The 22,511-nt window shown below is 44.9% G+C and overlaps 2 protein-coding genes across 2 annotated transcripts; one reads left to right on the top strand and one right to left on the bottom strand.

Moving 5' to 3' along the window:
• The first annotated feature begins 2,006 nt into the window (after window positions 1–2,006).
• LOC118398568 (inactive serine protease 35-like) lies at window positions 2,007–5,317 on the top strand. The gene is made up of 2 exons (XM_052470871.1): window positions 2,007–2,398; window positions 3,072–5,317. The coding sequence occupies exon 2, from the start codon at window positions 3,091–3,093 to the stop codon at window positions 4,768–4,770; it is 1,680 nt and encodes a 559-aa protein (XP_052326831.1). The 5' UTR covers window positions 2,007–2,398; window positions 3,072–3,090; the 3' UTR covers window positions 4,771–5,317.
• A 741-nt stretch (window positions 5,318–6,058) lies between these two features.
• On the bottom strand, window positions 6,059–22,480 carry LOC118398566 (clathrin coat assembly protein AP180-like). The gene is made up of 16 exons (XM_052468947.1): window positions 22,473–22,480; window positions 20,977–20,989; window positions 20,787–20,881; window positions 20,541–20,617; window positions 20,389–20,403; window positions 17,669–17,845; window positions 17,286–17,360; window positions 16,997–17,074; window positions 16,544–16,609; window positions 12,587–12,706; window positions 11,268–11,292; window positions 11,009–11,081; window positions 7,562–7,615; window positions 7,353–7,433; window positions 7,156–7,269; window positions 6,059–7,039 (listed from the first exon to the last, which is right to left on the bottom strand). The coding sequence occupies exons 1-15, from the start codon at window positions 22,478–22,480 to the stop codon at window positions 7,180–7,182; spliced, it is 1,047 nt and encodes a 348-aa protein (XP_052324907.1). The 3' UTR covers window positions 6,059–7,039; window positions 7,156–7,179.
• Between the last annotated feature and the right edge of the window lie 31 nt (window positions 22,481–22,511).

Raw genomic sequence — 22,511 nt, forward strand, 5'->3', positions numbered from 1 at the left:
CTAGTCCCTGGGTCGGATTCCGTCTGAGTACAGGTTAAACATCATCTTGCAGTAGTGAAGACAACAAAGGGTGAAGAAAACTGTAGGCTATTTCACCATTATTATGTCATTACTGCATGTCAGAGGCATGAAACATTTGCGAAAGGACTTGAAATATGATCGCCTACGTGCCAATATGCTATGTTTTTCCGATGAGAAAACTGGTATTTTGCCACGGCAGAGATGCGTGGCCGACACAGAGACTCATGCAGACAGCAGTGGACGCATAAATTCGGGCTTAACATTAGCCTTAATGTCGTGACACTTTTTGGTGTTTTGTGTAAAAGATGTGGCTTTCCATTCACCACTGTTTGAGGGCTGGAAACACAGTAAGTTGTGAGTAGATGAACATGTGCGGGTAGCCTAGTAAAGGAGCCCTTTTGAAATGATTGTTTGACATTCAGATAAAAATATGACTGGTTGTGATTACACCACAATAAAAGATCATCCATTTTAAAAGTTAAATGACAAATCTTTACAACGAGCGCCACAGAGATCATGTGTGCAAGCGCTTGCACACATAGGAGGTCCCGTACTGGTAAAAATTTAAATCACCTTTCAACCCTGGGTAACAAACCATTTCCATCCTGTCTTAATGATGAATAACAGCGATCACCTTTGGCCCTTTCATTGACCTCTGTTCTCATCAACCAATGGCAGAAATCTACCAGGCAGCCCATAGCTGAACTATAACCTCTATAACCTCCACCCATAAAGAGGATATGTGTGTGTGTGTGTGTGTGTGTGTGTGTGTGTGTGTGTGTGTGTGTGTGTGTGTGTGTGTGTGTGTGTGTGTGTGTGTGTGTGTGTGTGTGTGTGTGTGTGTGTGTGTGTGTGTGTGTGTGTGTGTGTGTGTGGAGGCCAGGGGGAGGAGTTAAAGGAGGGTGGGCTCATTTTAATGGCTAGAAGGGAATTAATGGAACGGAATCAAACATATGTTTTCTAAATCTTTGATACCGTTCCATATATTCCATTCCAGCCATTACAATGAGCCCACCCTCCTTTAACTCCTACAACTAGCATCCATTGTTGTCTGTGTGTTTAGGCCAAGACATGGGGTATTGCTACACAGAAGGGACAAGGCAAACCGTTTTTTTAATATCCTGAAAAGCCTTATAATGCCATGCTTTGTTCAGGTTTGTTGCACTGGCTCTATGGGACCCCTAGAGAAATGTCACCCTGCTCCTCTGCACACTCCACTGGCTTCCAGTCTAAACTCGCATCTATTGCATGACCATGTTGCTTGCCTACGGAGCAGCAAGAGAAACTGCCCCTGCCTACCCTCAGTCTATGCTCAAACCCTACATCCCAACCTGAGTACTCGGTTCTGCCACCTCTGGTCTCTTGGCCCACCCACCCCTACGGTAGGGCAGCTCCTGCTCAGCCAGGTCCAAGCTCTTCCCCAATGGTGGAACCAGCTTCCCACTGAAGCTAGGACAGCAGAGTCCTGAAACCCTACCTCTTCAAAGAGCATCTTAAATAATCCCCCACTTCACCTCGACCCTTGCACGTGACCCCCCCCCCCACACACACACACACTTTATTTAGAAAAAGTTCACTTACTATGCTTGTAATATATGGTTTTCCCACCTAGTGTTCTTAAGATGAACGCACTAACTGTAAGTCGTTCTGTATAAGAGTGTCTGCTAAATGACTAAAATGAGAAGTGGATATTGTTTCTCTCTCTCTGTGTGTGTGTGTGTGTGTGTGTGTGTGTGTGTGTGTGTGTGTGTGTGTGTGTGTGTGTGTGTGTGTGTGTGTGTGTGTGTGTGTGTGTGTGTGTGTGTGTGTGTGTGTGTGTGTGTAGTTATTTAGTCATAAAACAAATCAAAGCTGCTGGTCAGGTTGATGTGTGATAGGGTTAATTATAACGTATCCTCAAAGTTATTCAGTCAGCAACAAGACAGGAATGCAGGATATTTAGCTTAATTCAAAGCAACTCGACTAGATGTGTGAGGTGGGGAATGAAAATACGCGTATGTGCGCTGAAAACAACACGTTTTATATGATTTTCCTACTTTTGAACAGAAATTCCACAGTTCACGGGCTCAATAACTGAATTAAACTTCAGTCCTCCTTCTCATCGCTTTCCTCATCACCAGGGAGTACCTCCCCCGCTCTCGTCTTGTAACATGAACGAGCGGTACCTTTTTCCATCAAATGTTTTCTTCGTCATGGGCAAATCTCAGTGTAGTGAAGATCTCGCTCACGGCTTTTCATTGCGTTCCGGTTGTTTGATGCGCGGGCGATGATGGGACGCGGTCTTTCACGCACTGACTGGTACCCGACTGGATAAAACACCTTTTTTTAAAGAGGAATTTTGCTGACTTCTCCAACTTTTATTTTCTAATGCTTGCAGGTATGATTGTTTTGTTAACTCTAGAAGCAACTACCATGTCAATACATTCACGTGACAGACGGGAATGTATAGACGCATCAAGCATTACTAATCAATGATTATCAAATCCAATTTCCACTCTTACAGTTGCATCATTTACTTTGCTTTGTGTGATTAGGCTACTATGACCAATGTGAGAAAGTCTCAGGGTTTTATCACCATCACCATTACACTAATAGGCTAAGTGACTCTGATATATCCAGTAATTCCTCTAATCATAATTCGTTGACGTATTAAACAAATCATATTCCTGGTCACTTTCATAAACCAGATGGAGATTTTTTTTATCAAGCATTTGAATTTGTGCTGCATTCAAACAAATAATTTATTTGAATTTAAGCTTGGTATGATCATATATTCCTTGTGTAGAGAATAGTTGTAAAACATCAGAGGAATTTAGGCTATTGTTGGAGCCAATTAAATTGAACAATTTCCCACCCTGTGCCAACAACGAAATGGACTTCACCACCAGCGCTATCTGCCGGTGACAACGCTTTTGCAGAGAGAATACTTCGATAACACTCAAGCAGTTGGTGATGACTGTAGGGGATTGAGCGCCCTCTGCTGGCCTCATTTTATACACCAGTCACCTGTTTCTTTTTGCGCAATCTTCCTTCCTCTCTCTGTCTTTTAGGCCCCGGTGGAGCAGTGCGATGACTCCCATTCCCCTGTGTCTGCTGCTGCTCTGTGCCCTGCCCCTGTGTGTTCTTGCCTGGGGGGGCCATGGTGATGGTGTTGATGAAGAGTATGGCTGGTCCATGCAGAGGGTCCCGTTAATTCTAGACAGGCACACAGTGCATCTGCGGAGCCCCACGTTTGGTGGGAAGGTTGAGGGGGCAGGTGAGGATGAGGAGGGAGGGTGTGGGATAAAGTGTCAGAGTGCCCGCCCCCCTCCCGACTGGGCCACACTGGAGAGCATGCTGGGATACGAGACGGTGTACGAGAACGGCACACGCACACACAGCAACGTCACGCTGCAGGGCCTGAATGACACAACCTCACACACGCCCTTACACACCCCCTCACACACTCGCAGGAAACGTCAGGTGTATGGCGAGGACGGGCGCTTTGTCATCTCGGACAGCCACTTCACCACCAGCTACCCGTTCTCCACGGCGGTCCGCCTGTCCACGGGCTGCTCCGGGGTCCAAGTGTCTGAAAAACACATACTGACGGCGGCCCACTGCGTCCACGATGGGAAGGACTACCTGCAGGGGGTCCGCAGGCTGAAAGTGGGGGTCCTACAGGTCAAATCTAAACGAGGTAGGAGGGGTGGGAGGAGGAGAGGGGGGAGGAGAGGAGGAGAAGAGGGGCAAAGAGAGGAAGTAGTAGGAGTAGAGGAGAAAGGGAATGGGATAGATGGAGAAGAACCGAGACAGGAGGAGAGACAGAGAGGAGGGAGGAGAGGAGGAGGAGAGGGGCAAGGAGAGGAAGTGGTAGGAGGAGAGGAGAAAGGGAATGGGATAGATGGAGAAGAACCGAGACAGGAGGAGAGACAGAGAGGAGGGAGGAGAGGAGGAGGAGAGGGGCAAGGAGAGGAAGTGGTAGGAGGAGAGGAGAAAGGGAATGGGATAGATGGAGAAGAACCGAGACAGGAGCAGAGACGGAGAGGAGGGAGAAGGAGGAAGGGAGAAAGGGAGAAACAGAACAGGGTTGATGAGACTGGAGCAGAGGGACGTGAAGGAGGGAACATGGAGAAGGAGAGGGGACAAGGAGGGGGTAGGCAGAGAAAGAAAGGTAGCAGAAGCAGCCGTGTACAACGCAGCACCGAACTCAAAATTCAGCCCTCCTTCCACTGGACACGCGTAAAACAAACCCACATCCCCAAAGGTTGGATACACACAGGAGATAGAACCAACGCCATATCCCACAACTACGACTACGCCCTCCTGGAGCTCAAACAGCCAATTAAACAGAAGCACATGAAACTGGGTGTAGTGGCCCCTACAAAGCCCCTCCCCTTAGGTCGCATCCACTTCTCAGGGTTCGACAACGAGTCAGAGGGAGAACAAAAGGACGAAGGAGGGGAAAAGGTGGTCTATCGCTTCTGTTCAGTGACGGAGGAGTCAGACGACCTGTTGTATCAGCATTGTGATGCCCAGCAGGGGGCGTCAGGCGCTGGTGTATACATCCGCCTCAGACAGGAAGTGGTGGGGTCCAATAAGGGGAAGTGGCAGCGGAAGGTTATCGGGGTGTTCTCAGGGCACCGCCGGGTGGACGGGGACGGGGGTGAACAGAGGGACTATAATGTGGCGGTGAGGATCACTCCGCCTAAATACGCTCAGATCTGCCACTGGATCCATGGGGATCCCAGCATGTGTAGGGAGGCCTGAGACACCAGGGATATGTCAGACTGATCAGAGTAAGAAAAAAATAAGATATGCATTCATGTATCTCCTTTCACGGAGTCCTCAAAGCACTGAGGTGGTGGTGGACAAACTAACCAATGGCCAGCACAGAATGATCAGATGGAATAGAACTTTGGAATATGGGATGATTTTCTTGCTTTGGTCAATCAAACAGATCCCTATCCAGACTGAGGTCTCAAAATTCTATGGTGCGATAAAAACAGGTTTCTTTGTCACATGTGCTTTTTGTTTCCAAGAAATACCCATCGTGCACATAATATGGGTGCTAAGATGAGTTCCGTTGGTGATGATTTTTCTTGGGTAAATCTTTGTTTTTAGTGTCTACGTGATTCAGTTATCTAGCCAATGCTCTTTTTGTTATCATAATAGTTTTTTCCCAGGGTCTATATTTAGAGTGTAAATGTGTATTTTGTTGAGTATTTCCAGAACATATATTTTGCTTGGAAAAAAATTGGATCAACAGTGATGTAAAAAAAAAAGCAAAAATAAAACGTCTTTATATTAAAACCTACCATTGAATACCAAAAAAAAACTTATGATGGACTGAACATGTTCAAGCATGAATGACAACAGTGGAGACATAAGTGATGAGGCCTGAAGTCTTTCTACCAGTGTATTTGTATTTTATTGCATCTCAAGGGACTCGCATGCAAGTGGGGGAGAGGAGAGGAGTGATGCCATCCAAGAACCAAACACTGCCTTCAACCAAATATATAGCAAATATTGTTATCCACATTTTTTTATTTTATACGTTTTATTCCCCTTTTTCTTTCTCAATACTTTTTTTCCCACAACAGATTAAGATAGTCACTTTGGAAGAAAAACAACACATGGAACATCCAGTGTACATCTGAGCGGTTTACAGCTAACGAGTTCCCAACACCTCTGGAGTGTTGCTACGGGAGACAATACAACTCTACTGATCACTGCTCCACAATGACCTTAGGTCAGGGTTGTCAAAATCATTCCATGAAGTGGTTTGTGGTTTGTCCTTTCAATTAAGCCCTAGACAACCACGTGTGGGGAGTTCCTTACTCATTAGTGACCTTAAATTCATCAATCAAGTACAAAGTCGGAGCGAAAACCTGCAGACACTCGGTCCTCCGTGGAATGAGTTTGCCACCTAAGCCTTAGGTTGACATGGGCTGTGTCCCAACAATATTTACAAACATCCTTTCCTTGTCTCCTTCATTTCATGACCACTGGTTGGTTTTCACCAATTGCCTTTCACCTATCAATTCAATTCAGATAATTGGCCGTTAAGTAAATGAGGATTTTTTTAAAAGTATTTGGATGCAGCCTAGATCAACTTCACTTGACATGGTCAAATGCAGTAACACTCCACACCAACAGGGAGAGCCACAGTAAACACTGGGGGCTGAGTTTGCATTCAGTGCTGCCTCCAAATACAGATGAGATATTTTTCGAAACTGCTTGAATTTTTTAAAACCCTAGAATTCATAGACATAACTAAAATATATGATACATTTTCTCTCAAAATAAAGATTAAATAAATATATGTATAATCTATACTTAAAAATATTCTAAAATGCATATGTCAATTTGAACATAGTCCACAAATGTTGCATGTAACACACAATTAAAAAAATAGACAAAATAAAAACAAAACATTTTGTCGTATGATTTGTCATCTCGTAATCCCAGATTTGTGGTGACAGTTGTACATATTTCAATATTACTGCATCTGTTCTCAGAGGCTGGGTGGCTCAATTAATGGAGAGGAGTACAACTAAGTGTTGAATGATGTTAGAAAGACAGCAATATACAGAATTTGATTGGATAGCGAGGGAGAGGATAGGGCAGGGATTGGCCAGTGAGGTTTACACACACCGAACACAGTCCACGGTTAACAACACAATCCTCGTCTGGGAAACGCGCAAGAAAATCAACACAGATCCACCATTCCAAGTCAGCTGACACGTGGGAGTTCCAGAACAAATCTAAATACACTATCATTTTTTATGGTACATTTTTTTCTTAGTTTAGGTAAAGGATAACATTGAAGTACACACACACTCATACACAGTTTAGTTTTCTGTGTCTATGATTCACATCCACAGCTTTTGCTACAACAGCAGACAGAGGTTACGGGGAAGTCAGAGGACAGGGGTCCTAGTGCTGATGGTTGATTGGCTGAAGGGGCTGGGGCGTGACAGGAGGGAGACGGGGGTGCACACATCCACATCCACAGCTCCAGACATAACAACAACCTCTGGAGAGAAGAGACAGAGGCAGAGAGATGGATGATTACCACAATGTTATTCTGTAACTGGCTCTTTTCATTGCATTGTGTGCATGTCGTTTGGTGCCACTGTGAGAGAACCCTACCTCAGAGGGATGGGTTAGAGGGGTTTACATGAAGTCCTTGATGTTGAGGTCATCCAGGGCATTCTTGGGGGGCGGAGGCCTCCTCGGGCTCCCGGCCATCCCTGGAGATCCCATCTGTCACAGGGAACAGTGTTTCATGAAATAGGTGTGTCTTTGTGTGTGTGTGTGTGTCTGTGTGTACTCTGTGTGTGTCTTACCGGTGCTCCTGGGGCTGCAGGGGCTCCAAAGCCTGGCCTAACCATGGGCATCATGGGAGCTCCAGCGCCGGCCGCCCCGCCCTGAGAGAGAGGAAACAGTCAGACACTATGGCAGCCATTTTAGAGATGCGTACATGGGCCACCTAAAGGGGTCATTGGCCATCTTAGGTGCTCCTAATGGTCCTAGGTTGAGGGTGGGGTGGTCTTACCATGCTGAATCCTTGGTAAGACCCCATAAAAGAAGGGGATCCCATTGGAACGTTCTAGGGGTGTGGAGTGGGGGAGAGGAGGTGGGAAATTACCACACTACATACAACACAGGCACAGTAAAGACAACACTGCAACAACAAACACACAGACATATCACTGACACGCACACATAGTAAACATAGACAAAGACATCATAAAAAAAAACATTTTAAGACGCACGCAAAGAGAGAACAGCAAAGCACATAAAAACACTCTAACCTCTTAAATCAGGTTCAGGTGATTTGCTCAGAAGCATTTGAAGACCACAGGGTCAATCATAAGAATACATGGATCAGGCAAGCCAGTTTAAATCAGCAACTGGTTATCTGATGTTCATGTCAGTGGTGAGGCTTTGGCTAAAATGAACAGCTGAAGCCATAGGTTAATACAGTAACTACAGACCCTATAGCAAACGCTTTCTTGGCTAATGGTTAGTGCAGCAATTAAATTATGAAGATTAAGCGATATACATTTGTATTGTGTTTCGTTTGGACACTGGGAAGAGGAGCTGTTGCTCAAAAAATTGTCTTAGTATTTTGTGTTTTCTTTAATTATTTGTTCAGGCCAGGGTGTGACATGGGTTTATTGTATTGTCGTATTTGGGTTTTTGTAGGCATTGGGATTGTGGTTGATTAGGGGTGTGTCTAGTATAGGCTTGGCTGCCTGAGGCGGTTCTCAATCAGAGTCAGGTGATTCTTGTTGTCTCTGATGGGGAACCGTATTTAGGTAGCCGGGGTTTCACTTTGTATTTTCGTGGGTGATTGTTCCTGTCTCTGTGTAGTTTCACCAGATAGGCTGTAATTAGGTTTCACGTTCCGTTTGTTGTTTTGTATTTGTATAGTTATTTCATGTATCGCGATTGTTTCATTAAGACATGAGTAACCACCACGCTGCATTTCGCTCCGACTCTCTTTCGACAAACGAAGAACGCTGTTACAGAATCACCCACCACACACGGACCGAGTGGCGTGGTAACAGGCAGAAGGAGCAGCGAAGGGAGGATGTTATGGACAGCAGATGTATGGAGTATACGACGTGGGAAGAAATAGACAGGTGGGCGGTCGACCCAGAGAGAGTGCCTGAGCCCGCCTGGGATTCGCTGGAGTAGTGCGAAGAGGGCTATAGGAGAATGGAGTTGGAGAGGTAATCACGACGGCGCAGAGGAAGCCCGAAAAGCAGCCCCAAAAATGTATTGGGGGGGCTCAGAGGGAGAGTGGCTGAGTCAGGAGATAGACCTGAGCCAACTCTCCTTGTTTATCGTGAGGAGCCAAGGAGGAGACCAGAACCAGAGCCGGTGTTAGAGGTGAGCGAAGCAGAGACTGTGAAGGAGTTAATGGGGAAAGTGGAGGAGAGAGTAATGAGGGAGTTGCTAGTATGGTGCTATAGGTACGATATTCGTCCGACGGAGCGTGTCGGGGATTTAATGGCACCTGGGTCAGCACTCCATACTCGTCCTGAGGTGCGTGTTAGTCGGCTGGTGAAAAATGTGCCAAGCCTCACGCACCAGGCCTCCTGTGTACCTACCTAGCCTTGCACGTCCTGTGCCAGTCCTGCTCTCAGGCTTTCCAGTACACCGTCACGGTCCAGTCCATCCTGTGCCACCTTCACACACCAGTCCTCCGGTAGCAGCTCCCCGCACCAGGCTTCCTGTGCGTGTCCTCGATCCTGTAGCACCAGTTCCAGCACCACGCACCAGGCCTTCTGTGCGCCTCGCCTGTTCAGCACAGCCAGAGCCTTCCTTCCCTCCTGCGCTGTCGGAGTCTCCCGCCTGTTCAGCGCTATCAGAGCCTTCCTCCTCTACAGCGCTGCCGGAGCCTCCTGCCTGTTCGGAGCAGCCTGAGCTGTCAGTCTGCATGAAGCAGCCAGAGCTGTCAGTCTGCAGAGCTGAAGTCAACCAGAGATGTCAGTCTGCAAAGAGCTGCCAGTCTGCAAGGGTGCTGTCAGTCTGGAGCAGCCAGAGCTGCCAGTCTGAAGCAGCCAGGGTGTCTGCATGTCAGCAGAGCTGCATGAAGCAGCCAGAGCTGTCAGTCTGCATGAAGCAGCCAGAGCTGTCAGTCGGCATGAAGCAGCCAGAGCTGTCAGTCGGCATGAAGCAGCCAGAGCTGTCAGTCGGCATGAAGCAGCCAGAGCTGTCAGTCTGCAAGGAGCTGCCAGTCTGCAAGGAGCTGCCAGTCTGCAAGGAGCTGCCAGTCTGCAAGCAGCTGCCAGTCTGCAAGGAGCTGCCAGTCTGCATGGAGCAGCCAGAACTGTGAGTCTGCATAGAGCAGCTAGATCCGCCAGTCAGCCATGATCTTCTAGATCTGCCAGTCAACCAGATTCTTCCAGATCTGCCAGTCAACCAGTCTCTTCCAGATCTGCCAGTCAACCAGAATCTTCCAGATCCGCCAGCCAGCCAGGATCTACCGGAGCCTACTACCTGCCTGAGCTTCATCACAGTACTGGGCTTTCTCTCAGTACTGGGCTTTCTCTCAGTCCCGAGCTGCCCCTCAGTCCCAAGCTGCCCCTCAGTCCCGAGCTGCCCCTCAGTTCAGTGGGGTTCTGGAACCGCCACCATGGACAGACGCCCACCCGGACCCTCCCTATGGTTTTGAGGTGCGTCCGGGAGTCCGCACCTTAGGGGGGGGGTTCTGTCACGCCTTGGTCTTAGTATTTTGTGTTTTCTTTAATTATTTGTTCAGGCCAGGGTGTGACATGGGTTTATTGTATTGTCGTATTGGGGTTTTTGTAGGCATTGGGATTGTGGTTGATTAGGGGTGTGTCTAGTATAGGCTTGGCTGCCTGTGGTGGTTCTCAATCAGAGTCCGGTGATTCTTGTTGTCTCTGATGGGGAACCGTATTTAGGTAGCCGGTGTTTCACTTCGTATTTCGTGGGTGATTGTTCCTGTCTCTGTGTAGTTTCACCAGATAGGCTGTAATTAGGTTTCACGTTCCGTTTGTTGTTTTGTATTTGTATAGTTATTTCATGTATCGCGATTGTTTCATTAAGACATGAGTAACCACCACGTTGCATTTCGGTCCGACTCTCTTTCAACAAACGAAGAACGCCGTTACAAAAATGGGGATTGAAATAAGGAAATATGCAGATGAACGGGGCATTTTGGGGTCAGGTGGCTTAATTGAGGTCAGAACTTTAAGGGAAGAAAAGGAGGGAAGTGGTTTCACAAGCAGCTCCTTGGTTTGGGAACTAACCGCTCAGAACTCTCCAGTATTCCCAGTCCAACCCCTTAGTTTTCCCACAAAATGTTCACCCCTTTAAACCAAACACCAAATTACAAATGTCCATATTCCAAATGTGATTGGACCACCCTGGAGAGTCAGAGAGGAGAGGTGCGTGTGATTGGCTCCATGCCATGCCTATCACCGCCATGTGGCTGCACTCCATGCTATATGACAAAGACCAGATTTACCATGGGAGCGCCCCAACTTGGAGGAGCTACCTGGGGAGTTGACCAGCCTCCACTTCCCATCGTGTTCTCCCCCCTGCGGAAGAGATGTCAATCAGTCAGTAAGCAAATAGAAAGAGAGGAAGAAAAGACAAGAGGCCCCTAACCTCTTAAAATGTAAAGCTCATTGAGCGCTTGGAAAATGCTATGTGAATGTAATCCATGACATTAAATTACATGTCAAAACACAAAGTGACACATCCTCAAAACAGGAAAAACATACGTTTTTTGGCTCCCCATTCCCAGATCTGAAAGAGAGAAAATAAGACATTTCCCAGTCAGACAGAATAATGTACATTTAATATCTTATAACAGTTGCAAGTACTATGTGACATTATTGTACCTCTACTGTAATTACACTGTATCTGGCTATGTGACATTATTGTACCTCTACTGTAATTACACTGTATCTGGCTATGTGACATTATTGTACCTCTACTGTAATTACACTGTATCTGGCTATGTAACATTATTGTACCTCTACTGTAATTACACTGTATCTGGCTATGTAACATTATTGTACCTCTACTGTAATTACACTGTATCTGGCTATGTGACATTATTGTACCTCTACTGTAATTACACTGTATCTGGCTATGTAACATTATTGTACCTCTACTGTATCTGGCTATGTAACATTATTGTACCTCTACTGTATCTGGCTATGTAACATTATTGTACCTCTACTGTATCTGGCTATGTAACATTATTGTACCTCTACTGTATCTGGCTATGTAACATTATTGTACCTCTACTGTATCTGGCTATGTAACATTATTGTACCTCTACTGTATCTGGCTATGTAACTACCATGTACACGCAGTAGCCGTTCATGTAAAAGGTTTGCTCCGACAGACAGTGAGTCACGTGCCCATGGCTTGCCATTTAAAGTAGGCAGACAGGTATCGAAGCATTCGGTTCCTGTTCGATTGAACGTTAGATTGGGCAAAACAAGTGACCTAAGCGACTTTGAGCTTGCTATGATCTTCGGTGCAAGCTAACAGGTGGGTTACAAACAGGCAAATAATAGTGCAGTACAACTGAGGTGTGCAGAACGGCATCTTAGAACCCACAACCCGTCAGTCCTTGTCACGGATGGACTATTGCTGTAGACGGTTATACAGGGTTCCACTCCGATCAGATAAAAACAAAGCGGCTCCAGTGACCACACGATCACCAACACTGGACAATTGAGGAGTGGACCACTGCCTGGTTCGAGGAATCCCGGTTAGTGTTGTGCCATGCTGATGGCAGAGTCAGGATTTGGCATAAGCAGCACGAGTCCATGGCCCCATCCTGCCTGGTGTCAACGGTGCCCCAAATAATTCAGGCTGTTCAAGAGGCAAAGGGGGGTCTGACCCAGTACTAGATGGGTGTACCTAATAAACGGTCCACTGAGTGTAAGTAACGTTACAATAAGGTGAGATTGGTTATAGGAACATGTCTATGCATAGATGGACAGCACCATGATGCTGAAATTATTCAGGCCAAATTGAGAATCCCTGTCCTGTGTCTGCTCAGAGACTTTGTTCAGAGACTTACTGCTAGCCATGTTAGCCATGGTGGCGTCTAGGTCCCCTCCCATATGTTTAACTGGAGATGAGGCGGCCCCAGTCTGGGGCGTCATGGCAGGCATCAGCACATCCCCTAGACCATCAAACGCTACAGGAGACACATGGGGGGGGAGAGGTGAGAAACAGCCACAATAATCCTCTCTGATCATAACAGAGGGGTCCTCCTTACGAGTGGGATTACCATGACAACCCATCGAGAGGGTCTCCATGACAACAGTGATCAGAGAGGAGCACAACATTGGAATGTTAACAAGAGGCAAGTTCTCATACTGATACTCAGTATGACTGAGGGCTTATATACTGTGCCTCAACACACACACACACCGTTTAAGTGATACTCTCCATGTAATATAAATCAACAGCATAAATATGCTGTCTACTCAACTCTACTAAATAGTATTACTATCCTATTAGCTAGCTTGTTTGAGATGGGGCATCATCCTTTGTATCTTGGTGACAGTAAGGATGCAGCCGCCACTCTAGAGGGAGGAAGCAAGTACCAAGCTAAATGGGCATTGTGATGTGAGCATCTCACACACCCTATTTATCAGGCATCTGTCAGAGCAGAAGGAAAATAACAGCAGCAGTCGCTCTCTTACTGCAATGCAGCAATGCACTGTGGGAAACAGCGCATCAATGAGCCAGAACACTCACCCAATCAGAGAGCAGGAAGCAAGCAATGAGCCAGCCCCAGAGCCAGATGGAGAGAGAGAGGAGCAATAGAGGGACGAGAGAGAAAGAGGACAAAGAGTGTGAGAGAGAGAGCGCGTAAGTGAGTGAGATAAAGTGCAGAGGGAAAGAGAGAGAACAGAGGGAGGGAAATAGGGAGTGGATGTAAGGGTAAGAAGAAAGGGACAGAAGGACAGTAGTGGAGAGAAAAATAATGGAGTGAGTTAAGAGATGACAAATGTTGCGAGAGAAAGAGAGTTGGAGGAGAGAGAGAGAGAGTTAAGGCTTAAGCAGTAGTACTTGCAGGTCGTCATTTACATAACATGCAGGGCAGTGACAGCCTTGATCATAAACCTGGTAAGCACAGGGAACGTTGCCACGGTAAAATGTGAAAAAGTCAACCAATGCATGCATCAACAGAGAGAGACAACTATGGAAAGAATCTAGAATGAGAATGACCATACACAACAGCATGTGCATTGGCCATAAAACCAAGGTACGTTCACAAGATACATACACTCAGGATGTATTCATTCAGACAGACATGTTCATATACAGTACCAGTCAAAAGTTTGGACACACCTACTCATTCAAGAGTTTCTTTATTTTTACTATTTTATACATTGTAGAATAATAGTGAAGACATCAAAACTATGAAATAACACATGGAATCAGGTAGTAACCAAAAAAAGTGTTAAAACAAATCAAAATATATTTTATACTTGAAATTCTTCAAAGTAGCCACACTTTGCCTTGATGACAGCTTTGCACACTCTTGATGACAGCTTTGCACACTCTTGATGACAGCTTTGCACACTCTTGGAATTCTCTCAACCAGCTTCATGAGGAATGCATTTTCAACGGTCTTGAAGGAGTTCCCACATATGCTGAGCCCTTCTTGGCTGCTTTTCCTTCACTCTGTGGTCCAACTCAATTGGGTTGAGGCTGGGTGATTGTGGAGGCCAGGTCATCTGATGCAGCACTCCATCACTCTCCTATCTTGGTCAAAATAGCCCTTACCTGCCCTCCAAGACACCGACAACACCCGATGTCACAGGAGGGCAAAAAATATAATTAAGGTCATAAACCACCGAAGCCACTGCCTGTTCACCCTGCTTCCATCCAGAAGGCGAGGTCAGTACAGGTGCATCAAAGCTGGGACAGAGAGATTGAAAAACAGCTTCTATCTCAAGGCCATCAGATTGTTTAACAGCCATTACTAGCACAGAGAGGCAGATGCCTACCTACAGACTTGATATCATTGGCCACTTTAATAAATGGAACACAAGTCACTTTAATAATGCCACTTTAAGAATGTTTACGTATCTTGCATTACTTATCTCATATGTACAGTTGAAGTCGGAAGTTTACATACACTTAGGTTGGAGTCATTAAAACCTGTTTCTTGTTTACAAACTATAGGTTTGGCAAGTCGGTTAGGACATCTACTTTGTGCATGACACAAGTAAATTTTTCCAACAATTGTTTACAGACAGATTATTTCACTTATAATTCACTGTATCACAATTCCAGTGGGTGAGAAGTTTATATACACTAAGTTGACTGTGCATTTAAACAGCTTGGAAAATTCCAGGAATGATGTCATGGCTTTAGAAGCTTCTGATAGGCTAATTGACATCATTTAAGTCAATTGGAGGCGTACCTGTAGATGTATTTCAAGGCCTACCTTCAAACTCAGTGCTTCTTTTGCTTGACATCATGGGAAAATCAAAAGAAATCTGCCAAGACCTCAGAAAATAAATTGTAGACATCCACAAGTCTGGTTCATCCTTGGGAGCAATTTCCAAATGCCTGAAGGTACCACATTCATCTGTACAAACAACACAGCCTGGAGGTGTGTTTTGGGTTATTGTTCTGTTGAAAAACAAATGATAGTCCCACTATGCGCAAACCACATAGGATGGCGTATCGCTGCAGGATGCTGTGGTAGCCATCCTAGTTAAGTGTGCCTTGAATTTTAAATAAATCACTGACAGTGTCTCCAGCAAAAGCACCGCTACACCACCTCCTTTGTGCTTCACGGTTTTAACCACACATGTGGAGATCATCCTTTCACCTACTCTGCGTCTCACAAAGACACGGCGGTTGGAAACAAAAATCTCAAATTTGGCCTCATCAGACCAAATGACAGATTTCCACCGGTCTAATGTCTGTTGCTCGTGACCCAAGCAAGTCTTTTCTTCTTATTGGTGTCCTTTAGTAGTGGTTTCTTTGCAGCAACTCGACCGTGAAGGCCTGATTCATGCAGTCTCCTCTGAACAGTTGATGTTGAGATCTGTGTTACTTGAACTCTGAAACATTTATTTGGGCTGCAATTTATGAGGCTGGTAACGCTAATGAAGTTATTCTCCACAGCAGAGGTAACTCTGGGTCTTCCTTTCCTGTGGCGGTCCTCATGAGAGCCAGTTTCATTATAGTGCTTGATGGTTTTGCAGCTGCACTTGAAGAAAGTTCTTGATTCTTGATTTTCTGTATTGACTGACCTTCAGGTCTTAAAGTAATGAAGGACTGTCATTTCTCTTTGCTTATTTCAGCTGTTCTTGCCATAATATGGACTTGGTCTTTTACCAAATAGGGCTATCTTCTGTATACGACCCCTACCTAGTCACAACATAACTGATTGGCTCAAATGCATTAAGAAGGAAAGAAATCCCACAAATTAACTTTTAACAAAGCACACCTGTCAATTGAAATTCATTCCAGGTGACCACCTCATGAAGCTGGTTGAGAGAATGCAAAGAGTGCGCAAAGCTGTCATCAAGGCAAAGGATGGCTACTTGAAGAATCTAAAATAAATTTGGTTTTGTTTAGCACTATTTTTGGTTACTACATGATTCCATGTGTGTGTGTGTGTGTGTGTGTGTGTGTGTGTGTGTGTATATATATATATAAATAATTATATATAATTACTATATTTATTATAATTATTATTCACAATTATTAATAATCAAATAACCTAATCTATATCTAATATACATTTAATTAAGATTATATTATATATCCGAAGTACCCAAAAAGGCCACTTGATGTCATAGAAATCCAAATAAAACTTGAATGTAACCAAAGATCAAGTCGTTTACAGGTAAATGTATAAAGTTTCCAGTAATACACCCTGCCTTTGTAACCCTATATGTGGTGTATTTACTGTTATATGTCTTGCATACAATGGGAATGGGTCATGCCTGTTGTTTGTGTCATGCCTCGTGGGTGTGTCGTGCATCGGTAGGTACATTACCTGCCATCAGCTCAGCACCAGAGGCAGCTGCAGGTGCAGCAGGTTGGGTTTCTCCACCGGTGGAGTCTAATGGGTCAAACCAAACCATACCAGGCCAAGGTGGGCCAAGCCATTAACAGTGCAGCATGAGGACAGAGAAGAGTTAAGAAGTCAGCCATCTACAAAGCAATACAAATTCTGTAGAGGACGTTGAAAAGTCAAGAGTCCATCCTGAATACCACAGCTAACAACTTAACTTCAGTAGCAACTTTATTGGTCACCAAAAACATACAGAGAAACGGAATGAGAAATGCTGATGAAGGTGAATGACATGATGAAAAGAATGAATCAAATAATCAGTTAATTAGGGCTTTCCTGCTTCGAAACATTTTTTACAAAAGGCCACTCATTTGAAGATCGTCGATCAATAGCAAGGGGGATAGTTAGAGGTGGGGGGGGTGTACATTTACCCACCCCCAAACATGTCCATGATCACCCCCTTGTCAGTTGGGGGGTCTGAGGAGAGGAAGGGGGCAGGGGAGGAGAATGCATCTGTTGTAAGGGGAGGGGTAGAGGAGGGTTAGAATTATGTGTAAATGTCACACTCACACAACCAAACAAACCCATACCAACTAAACAAACTCACACAAACAACAAAATACAATAAGTATCCTTGAATTACAATAAAGCACAAATGTACATATAAAAAACAGCACTCCAAACACATGCTGAGAAAGAAGGCAGATGGCGTGAGTTTGGGTACCTGCTCCAAACATGTCAACACTGGGGGCAGGGTCTGCTTTGGTGAAGCTTGGATCTGGCATTGAATCAAACATAGCTACAGGACAAGTACACAACACACACACACACACACACAATTTAAATGAGAACAGCAGACTACAAACAATGACTCATTAGATTAACAACTGTGATTGAAAGCCAATGCAGGAGCAGAGAGGCAGCTGGGGAGAATGCATCCAAGCTGAAAGGAAGCAGAGGAAGTGTGATATGTGCAAGTTAGCCTCACAAAGAGAAAGGGACAATGCAGGAGAGGATAGGACACAGATGCAGAGTAGAGGACAAGGACAAAAGAGAATAAAGGTTTTTTTAAAAGTACCACACACACACACACGTGTAAACATTTACCACTGAAGAGGTCTATCGATGGGGTGGTGGGGGGGATGGGTGCTGCGATGGTGGATGAGGGGGCAGGAGGGGGCGCCACTGAGTTAAAGCAGTTGTTCTCCATTGGCATCATGGCAAACAGGTCCAGCCCTGGGCCTACTGCATTTGAGCTGCTACCAGTGGGGGGGGCAAAGGGGTCTTTGGGAGGAAAGAACCAGGGAGGGGATGACAAGGGGGATGGAGATATTACACAACCACCATAACACAGTGTGAAATAAACCTAGAGGTATGGCAAGAGCTGTATTGTGTGAAATAGGGAGGAGGAATAGGTGCATTCGGCTGAAATTCTGAAGATACAAGCTTAGTTAGGGAATTCACAGCTCCATGTTCTTCATAAACATACAGTACATGTAAAACACTATGAAGTACCATATGATCAAGAGAATCTGGAAAATAAGCATGTCTGATGAAAAATGATAAGAAAAGAACACGATTTGTGAAAAGAGGGAAACATATTGGAGAAAGCCGTATTAGTAGTATTCACACTCCCTCATTATACTCTCTGAAATACCCATACTAGACCAGATTTACAGAGTGTAACCACAGAGCTTGCAGATGCATTTTGGGATTTACAGAGTGAAAGGAAACCCCAGGTGGTATCTAGCATGGTGGTCAACCACTGTCCTAAAATCAACCTCAGCAACAATCTCCATAGTAACAGCAACAGCCATGCCCAGAAACAAACAGCAGCACCACCTTTCTAGGGAAACTAGCTACACCCGCTCACAGCAATGGGATCAACTGTTGAAACACACTCTCCATACACAAAAACACATAAGCACGGATGCACCGAGCACTCAAATACAGCCAAACACACACACAGCCACAAAACTATACACACAGCCATTTACACCGACAGAGACACACATCCTGCAACCCACCGGCTGCGGCGTCGGCAGCTGGGGTTGGCGTGGGGGCCGGAGCCCCGCCCTCGGCAGCGGCAGAGGCATCAGAGGCGGGAGCAGGGGTCGAAAACGCATCTGATACCCAACACACACACAGACGACAGAGAGAGAGGTACAGCGAGAGGCACGGGGAGAAAAGGACAGAGAAAAGAAACAAGCCAGACAATAAAGAGAGTAAGTCAGAAAAGGAAGACGCCGCCTAAAGGATGATCTGTGCCTCTAAGCAGAGTTTACAAATACTACTTTCACTTTGTTAGGTATTTAATTGACTTAATATACTGTACCTATATTAAATACTTGTAATGTAATGTCAGGCATAAGATGTGTAGTATACTTATTTTATTGCAGAGAGATACTATTTAACTGAGCCATCTTTTGATTACTGTAATAAATTCAGTTTGGATTAGTTACAAAACATTTACTTTGTGGCATGAATGATTGACTGGTGAAGGATAAATGAGAATACAGACCGGAGGCACAGCAAGGCCTATGGAAGGCTATGGAAGGCTATGGAAGGCTCTGGAAGGCTATGGAAGGCTATGGAAGGCTATGGAAGGCCTGTGGAAGGCCTATGGAAGGCTATGGAAGGCTATGGAAGGCTATGGAAGGCTCTGGAAGGCTCTGGAAGGCTATGGAAGGCTATGGAAGGCTATGGAAGGCTCTGGAAGGCTATGGAAGGCTATGGAAGGCTATGGAAGGCTATGGAAGGCGGGCTTTAGTTACAACTAAACTAGAAAGCGGTAACTAGGTCTGTTGCACTACATAACCGGACAAGCAGGCCACAGAATGGAACCAGAAGCAAAGCAAATGTGTCTTTAAGGCGGCAATAAAGAACATGACTCTGTTTGATAGTTTGGCTTTTCTCTGAAGTTAAGAAAGAGCTGTCGGACTATCAAACAAAATGAAGCATGTGAAAATGTATGGGTAGCATGTCTGAGTGCGTCTACAAGTGTGAGCATGCTTGTCTCTGTGTGTAGATCTGTGTCAATGAGCATAAGATGTTAAAAAATAAATGCATACCAGTATCTGTGTTGCTTGACATGTTCTTCCCAAATGGATGTGTTTGTTTTGGGTCACTGTGTGTATGTACATGCAGAGACTAAACATGTACGTTAGTGTGTGTACATGCAGGTAGAGAACACTACATCTCCTGTGTGTGCATGTGGAGGGTTGGTTGGGGTCCAGCAGAGATTCTGTGGTTGGGAATCCTCCAGAAGCCCACTGACCTCCCAGCAGATCCATATTCGTCGCACCGGGGGGGTTGGTGGCGGCCGCACTAGGGGGAGGAGCCAGAGTGACTCCTGGCTCTGCGGCTACAGGGGTGGGCGTTACCCCCGCGGGAGAGGGAGCGGTGTCTACAGCGAGGGTGGGGTCAGGAAGCATGGACTCGCCCATTTCTGCAGGTACCCACGTGGTGTACCAACCAAACCCAAAACAAGGTACCAAAACAACCCCCAGAAATCATCCCCCAAAATACCCCATAGGAACCAAAGCAACCAGAAAGGCCCCGTTAGAACCAAATCAAGGTATCAAATCAACCCAATTTCAAAGAAACAACCGAAAAACAAAATCAACCCCAGAATTAAAGCCCCGAATGAACCAAACCAGGGGATGTGGGGGAGGGATAGAGAGCAGAGAGAAACAAAGAGAGAGAAATAGACTATTGAGACTAGAGCAACACTATGAAACACATTGGGAGATCTAGAGATGACACGCTCTGTTAATGTTAATATACTAGAGAGGTTAAAGCCAGGGGCACTGTGGGATAACACTCACCTGATCCAAGGAGGTCTGTGGCAGCATCCCCAGAACAGCATGGGAGAAGGTGATGGAGGAAAATGCAATTATATTAATGTTCATTAGATAATTCAAACTTACTGGTAGTTCCATTAAGAATTAAACGATCAAGTTTTGATGTGGGACATTACCTCCCCAGGACATAGGGGCTGCTGAGGCTCCTGCTGACGGACCAGAGGAGGACAGAGGGTCCAGATCCAACAGAGAACTAGAGCGAGATAAAGGGATAGAGAGAGAATGGAAGGGGAAGGAAGAATGGACTCTTATTCACAGTTTTACCAAATAAATGGAACAGATAGAATGCTTGAATGCCAGAACGGAGGAAATCCCTGAGGTGACGAGGTAAACTGTGGTAGGCAGAGGAAGAAGTCACTCACTCAGTGGCTTCTTCGGGTGGCGGCACTAGGGTGGGCACGGCGGCTGCAGATTTGGCGGGGGTGGAGGTCGGGGACACGTTATTGGTGGGGGACCCCTGGAATAGAGAGGGAGAGCCTTTTTACTATCTGTGTGTCGACATATAACCAGAAATAGAAAGGCAGGGAAAATAATTTGTAATCTTCAACTCACCTTTGTTGGAGACCTGAAAGAGAGACGGAATAGTTCATATTTAAATTTCATCGGTGCAAGATATCACCTTTCAGAGCTGAAGTCATCTTCATTTAAATGACCTTTTAAACTTATTTTCATGACTTTACAATACCCTCATCTGTCAAACCCCCAAAGAATCGTTCATGCTCACCCTTCACTTTGATCCCCAATGATGAGCAGAAAGGAACAAAGAGAGAAGAAGGATTAAAGGAAAAGTTAACACAAAACTGTCTTCGGAACTGTGGTGTTGAGATAGGATTCAGCCTGGCAACAAGGGCTCATCCAATTTGTGGTGATTGTTATCCACCCATTCACAAACAAGCAAACCATCGTTAAATAGGAATTACATTTCTCAAAACACATAAATAATGTGCACATTTGAAAGATATGTTAATTCTACGTTGACTGAAATGATTGAAAAATGTAAATGTGTGTTATCACGTAGACTAGTAATAGCACTCGGACGCTGAAATGACCAAATTAGCATTCTCAGATGGCAAATATCCTACTGTTATCTACATAAACATTAAGGCACATTTTCTGTATTTTGTCATTGATATTCTGTGCCTAACACTGTCAGTTCAATAATTGATCTTTGATTGAAAAGGGATAGCCTGTATGGATAATGAGCATTATACACAGTCTAATATTATGAAGTGTTCTTACTACGTGAAAACAAGTATAATTTTTTTAAGCATATAATTAACATATATTTCAAATTCTGTGCTCGTTATTTCATAGTTTTAACAAATGTAATTCATATTTAACGATAGTTTTGCTTATTTATGAATGGTCTGGAAGGAGGAAAACCAGCCTGGCCTCAGATCATTTCGTATGTTTCTGTAAGTAAATCCGAGACATTCCATTTAGTATGATAAGTTAAGTTTCATATTGTATGTATTAATTTGTGGATGTCCATCACTCATTTCGTAAGATATGTTACCAATTACAATTAATTTTATATATGTTCTGAATTTGCAAAACGTATGATATGTTACAAATTCTAGCTAGGTGGCTAACATTAGCTAGGCTAGGGGTTAAGGTTAAGTTTAGGAGTTAGGTTAAAGGGTTAAGGTTGGGGGAAGGGTTAGCTAAAAGGGTTAAGGTTAGGGTTGGGGAAGGGTTAGTTAATATGCTAAGTAGTTGCAAAGCTACAAGTTGTAAGTAGTTAAAAAGTTGCTAATTAGCTCAAATGCTAATGTTGTCCATCATGAGATTCAAACTTGACGTTGGGCTGCTAAACTTGTAGACGTTGGGCTGCTGTTCGCATTATACGCCTACCCATCCACCCTGACCAACCACCCTACTTTAGTTTTTTCCTTAAGTAACCATTTGTCTTATGTAAACATACCAAACGTAATAAATAATACTGTTCCGGATTTACATTTACTATGTTACATCTAGTCTATGAGACCAGGCTGCAGGGCTAAATAAGGTGAATAGAGCCCAAGTTATGAGTCTATCTAGTTTCTCACGCTCTCATTTCTCAATTCAGATTTTCTCTGTGTACAGAC

Source organism: Oncorhynchus keta, chromosome 19 (genome assembly GCF_023373465.1).
Source record: "Oncorhynchus keta strain PuntledgeMale-10-30-2019 chromosome 19, Oket_V2, whole genome shotgun sequence".
NCBI lineage: Eukaryota > Metazoa > Chordata > Actinopteri > Salmoniformes > Salmonidae > Oncorhynchus > Oncorhynchus keta.

Excerpts from the sequence above, each read along its gene's own strand:
- LOC118398568 (XM_052470871.1), top strand. The coding sequence starts at position 3,091 with ATGACTCCCATTCCCCTGTGTCTGCTGCTGCTCTGTGCCCTGCCCCTG.
- LOC118398566 (XM_052468947.1), bottom strand. Across the intron at positions 11,082-11,267 it reads GGAATGGGGAGCCAAAAAAC|GGGGGAGAACACGATGGGAA; the intron begins GTATGTTTTTCC and ends TCTCTTCCGCAG. Across the intron at positions 7,434-7,561 it reads CTTACCAAGGATTCAGCATG|GGCGGGGCGGCCGGCGCTGG; the intron begins GTAAGACCACCC and ends CCTCTCTCTCAG.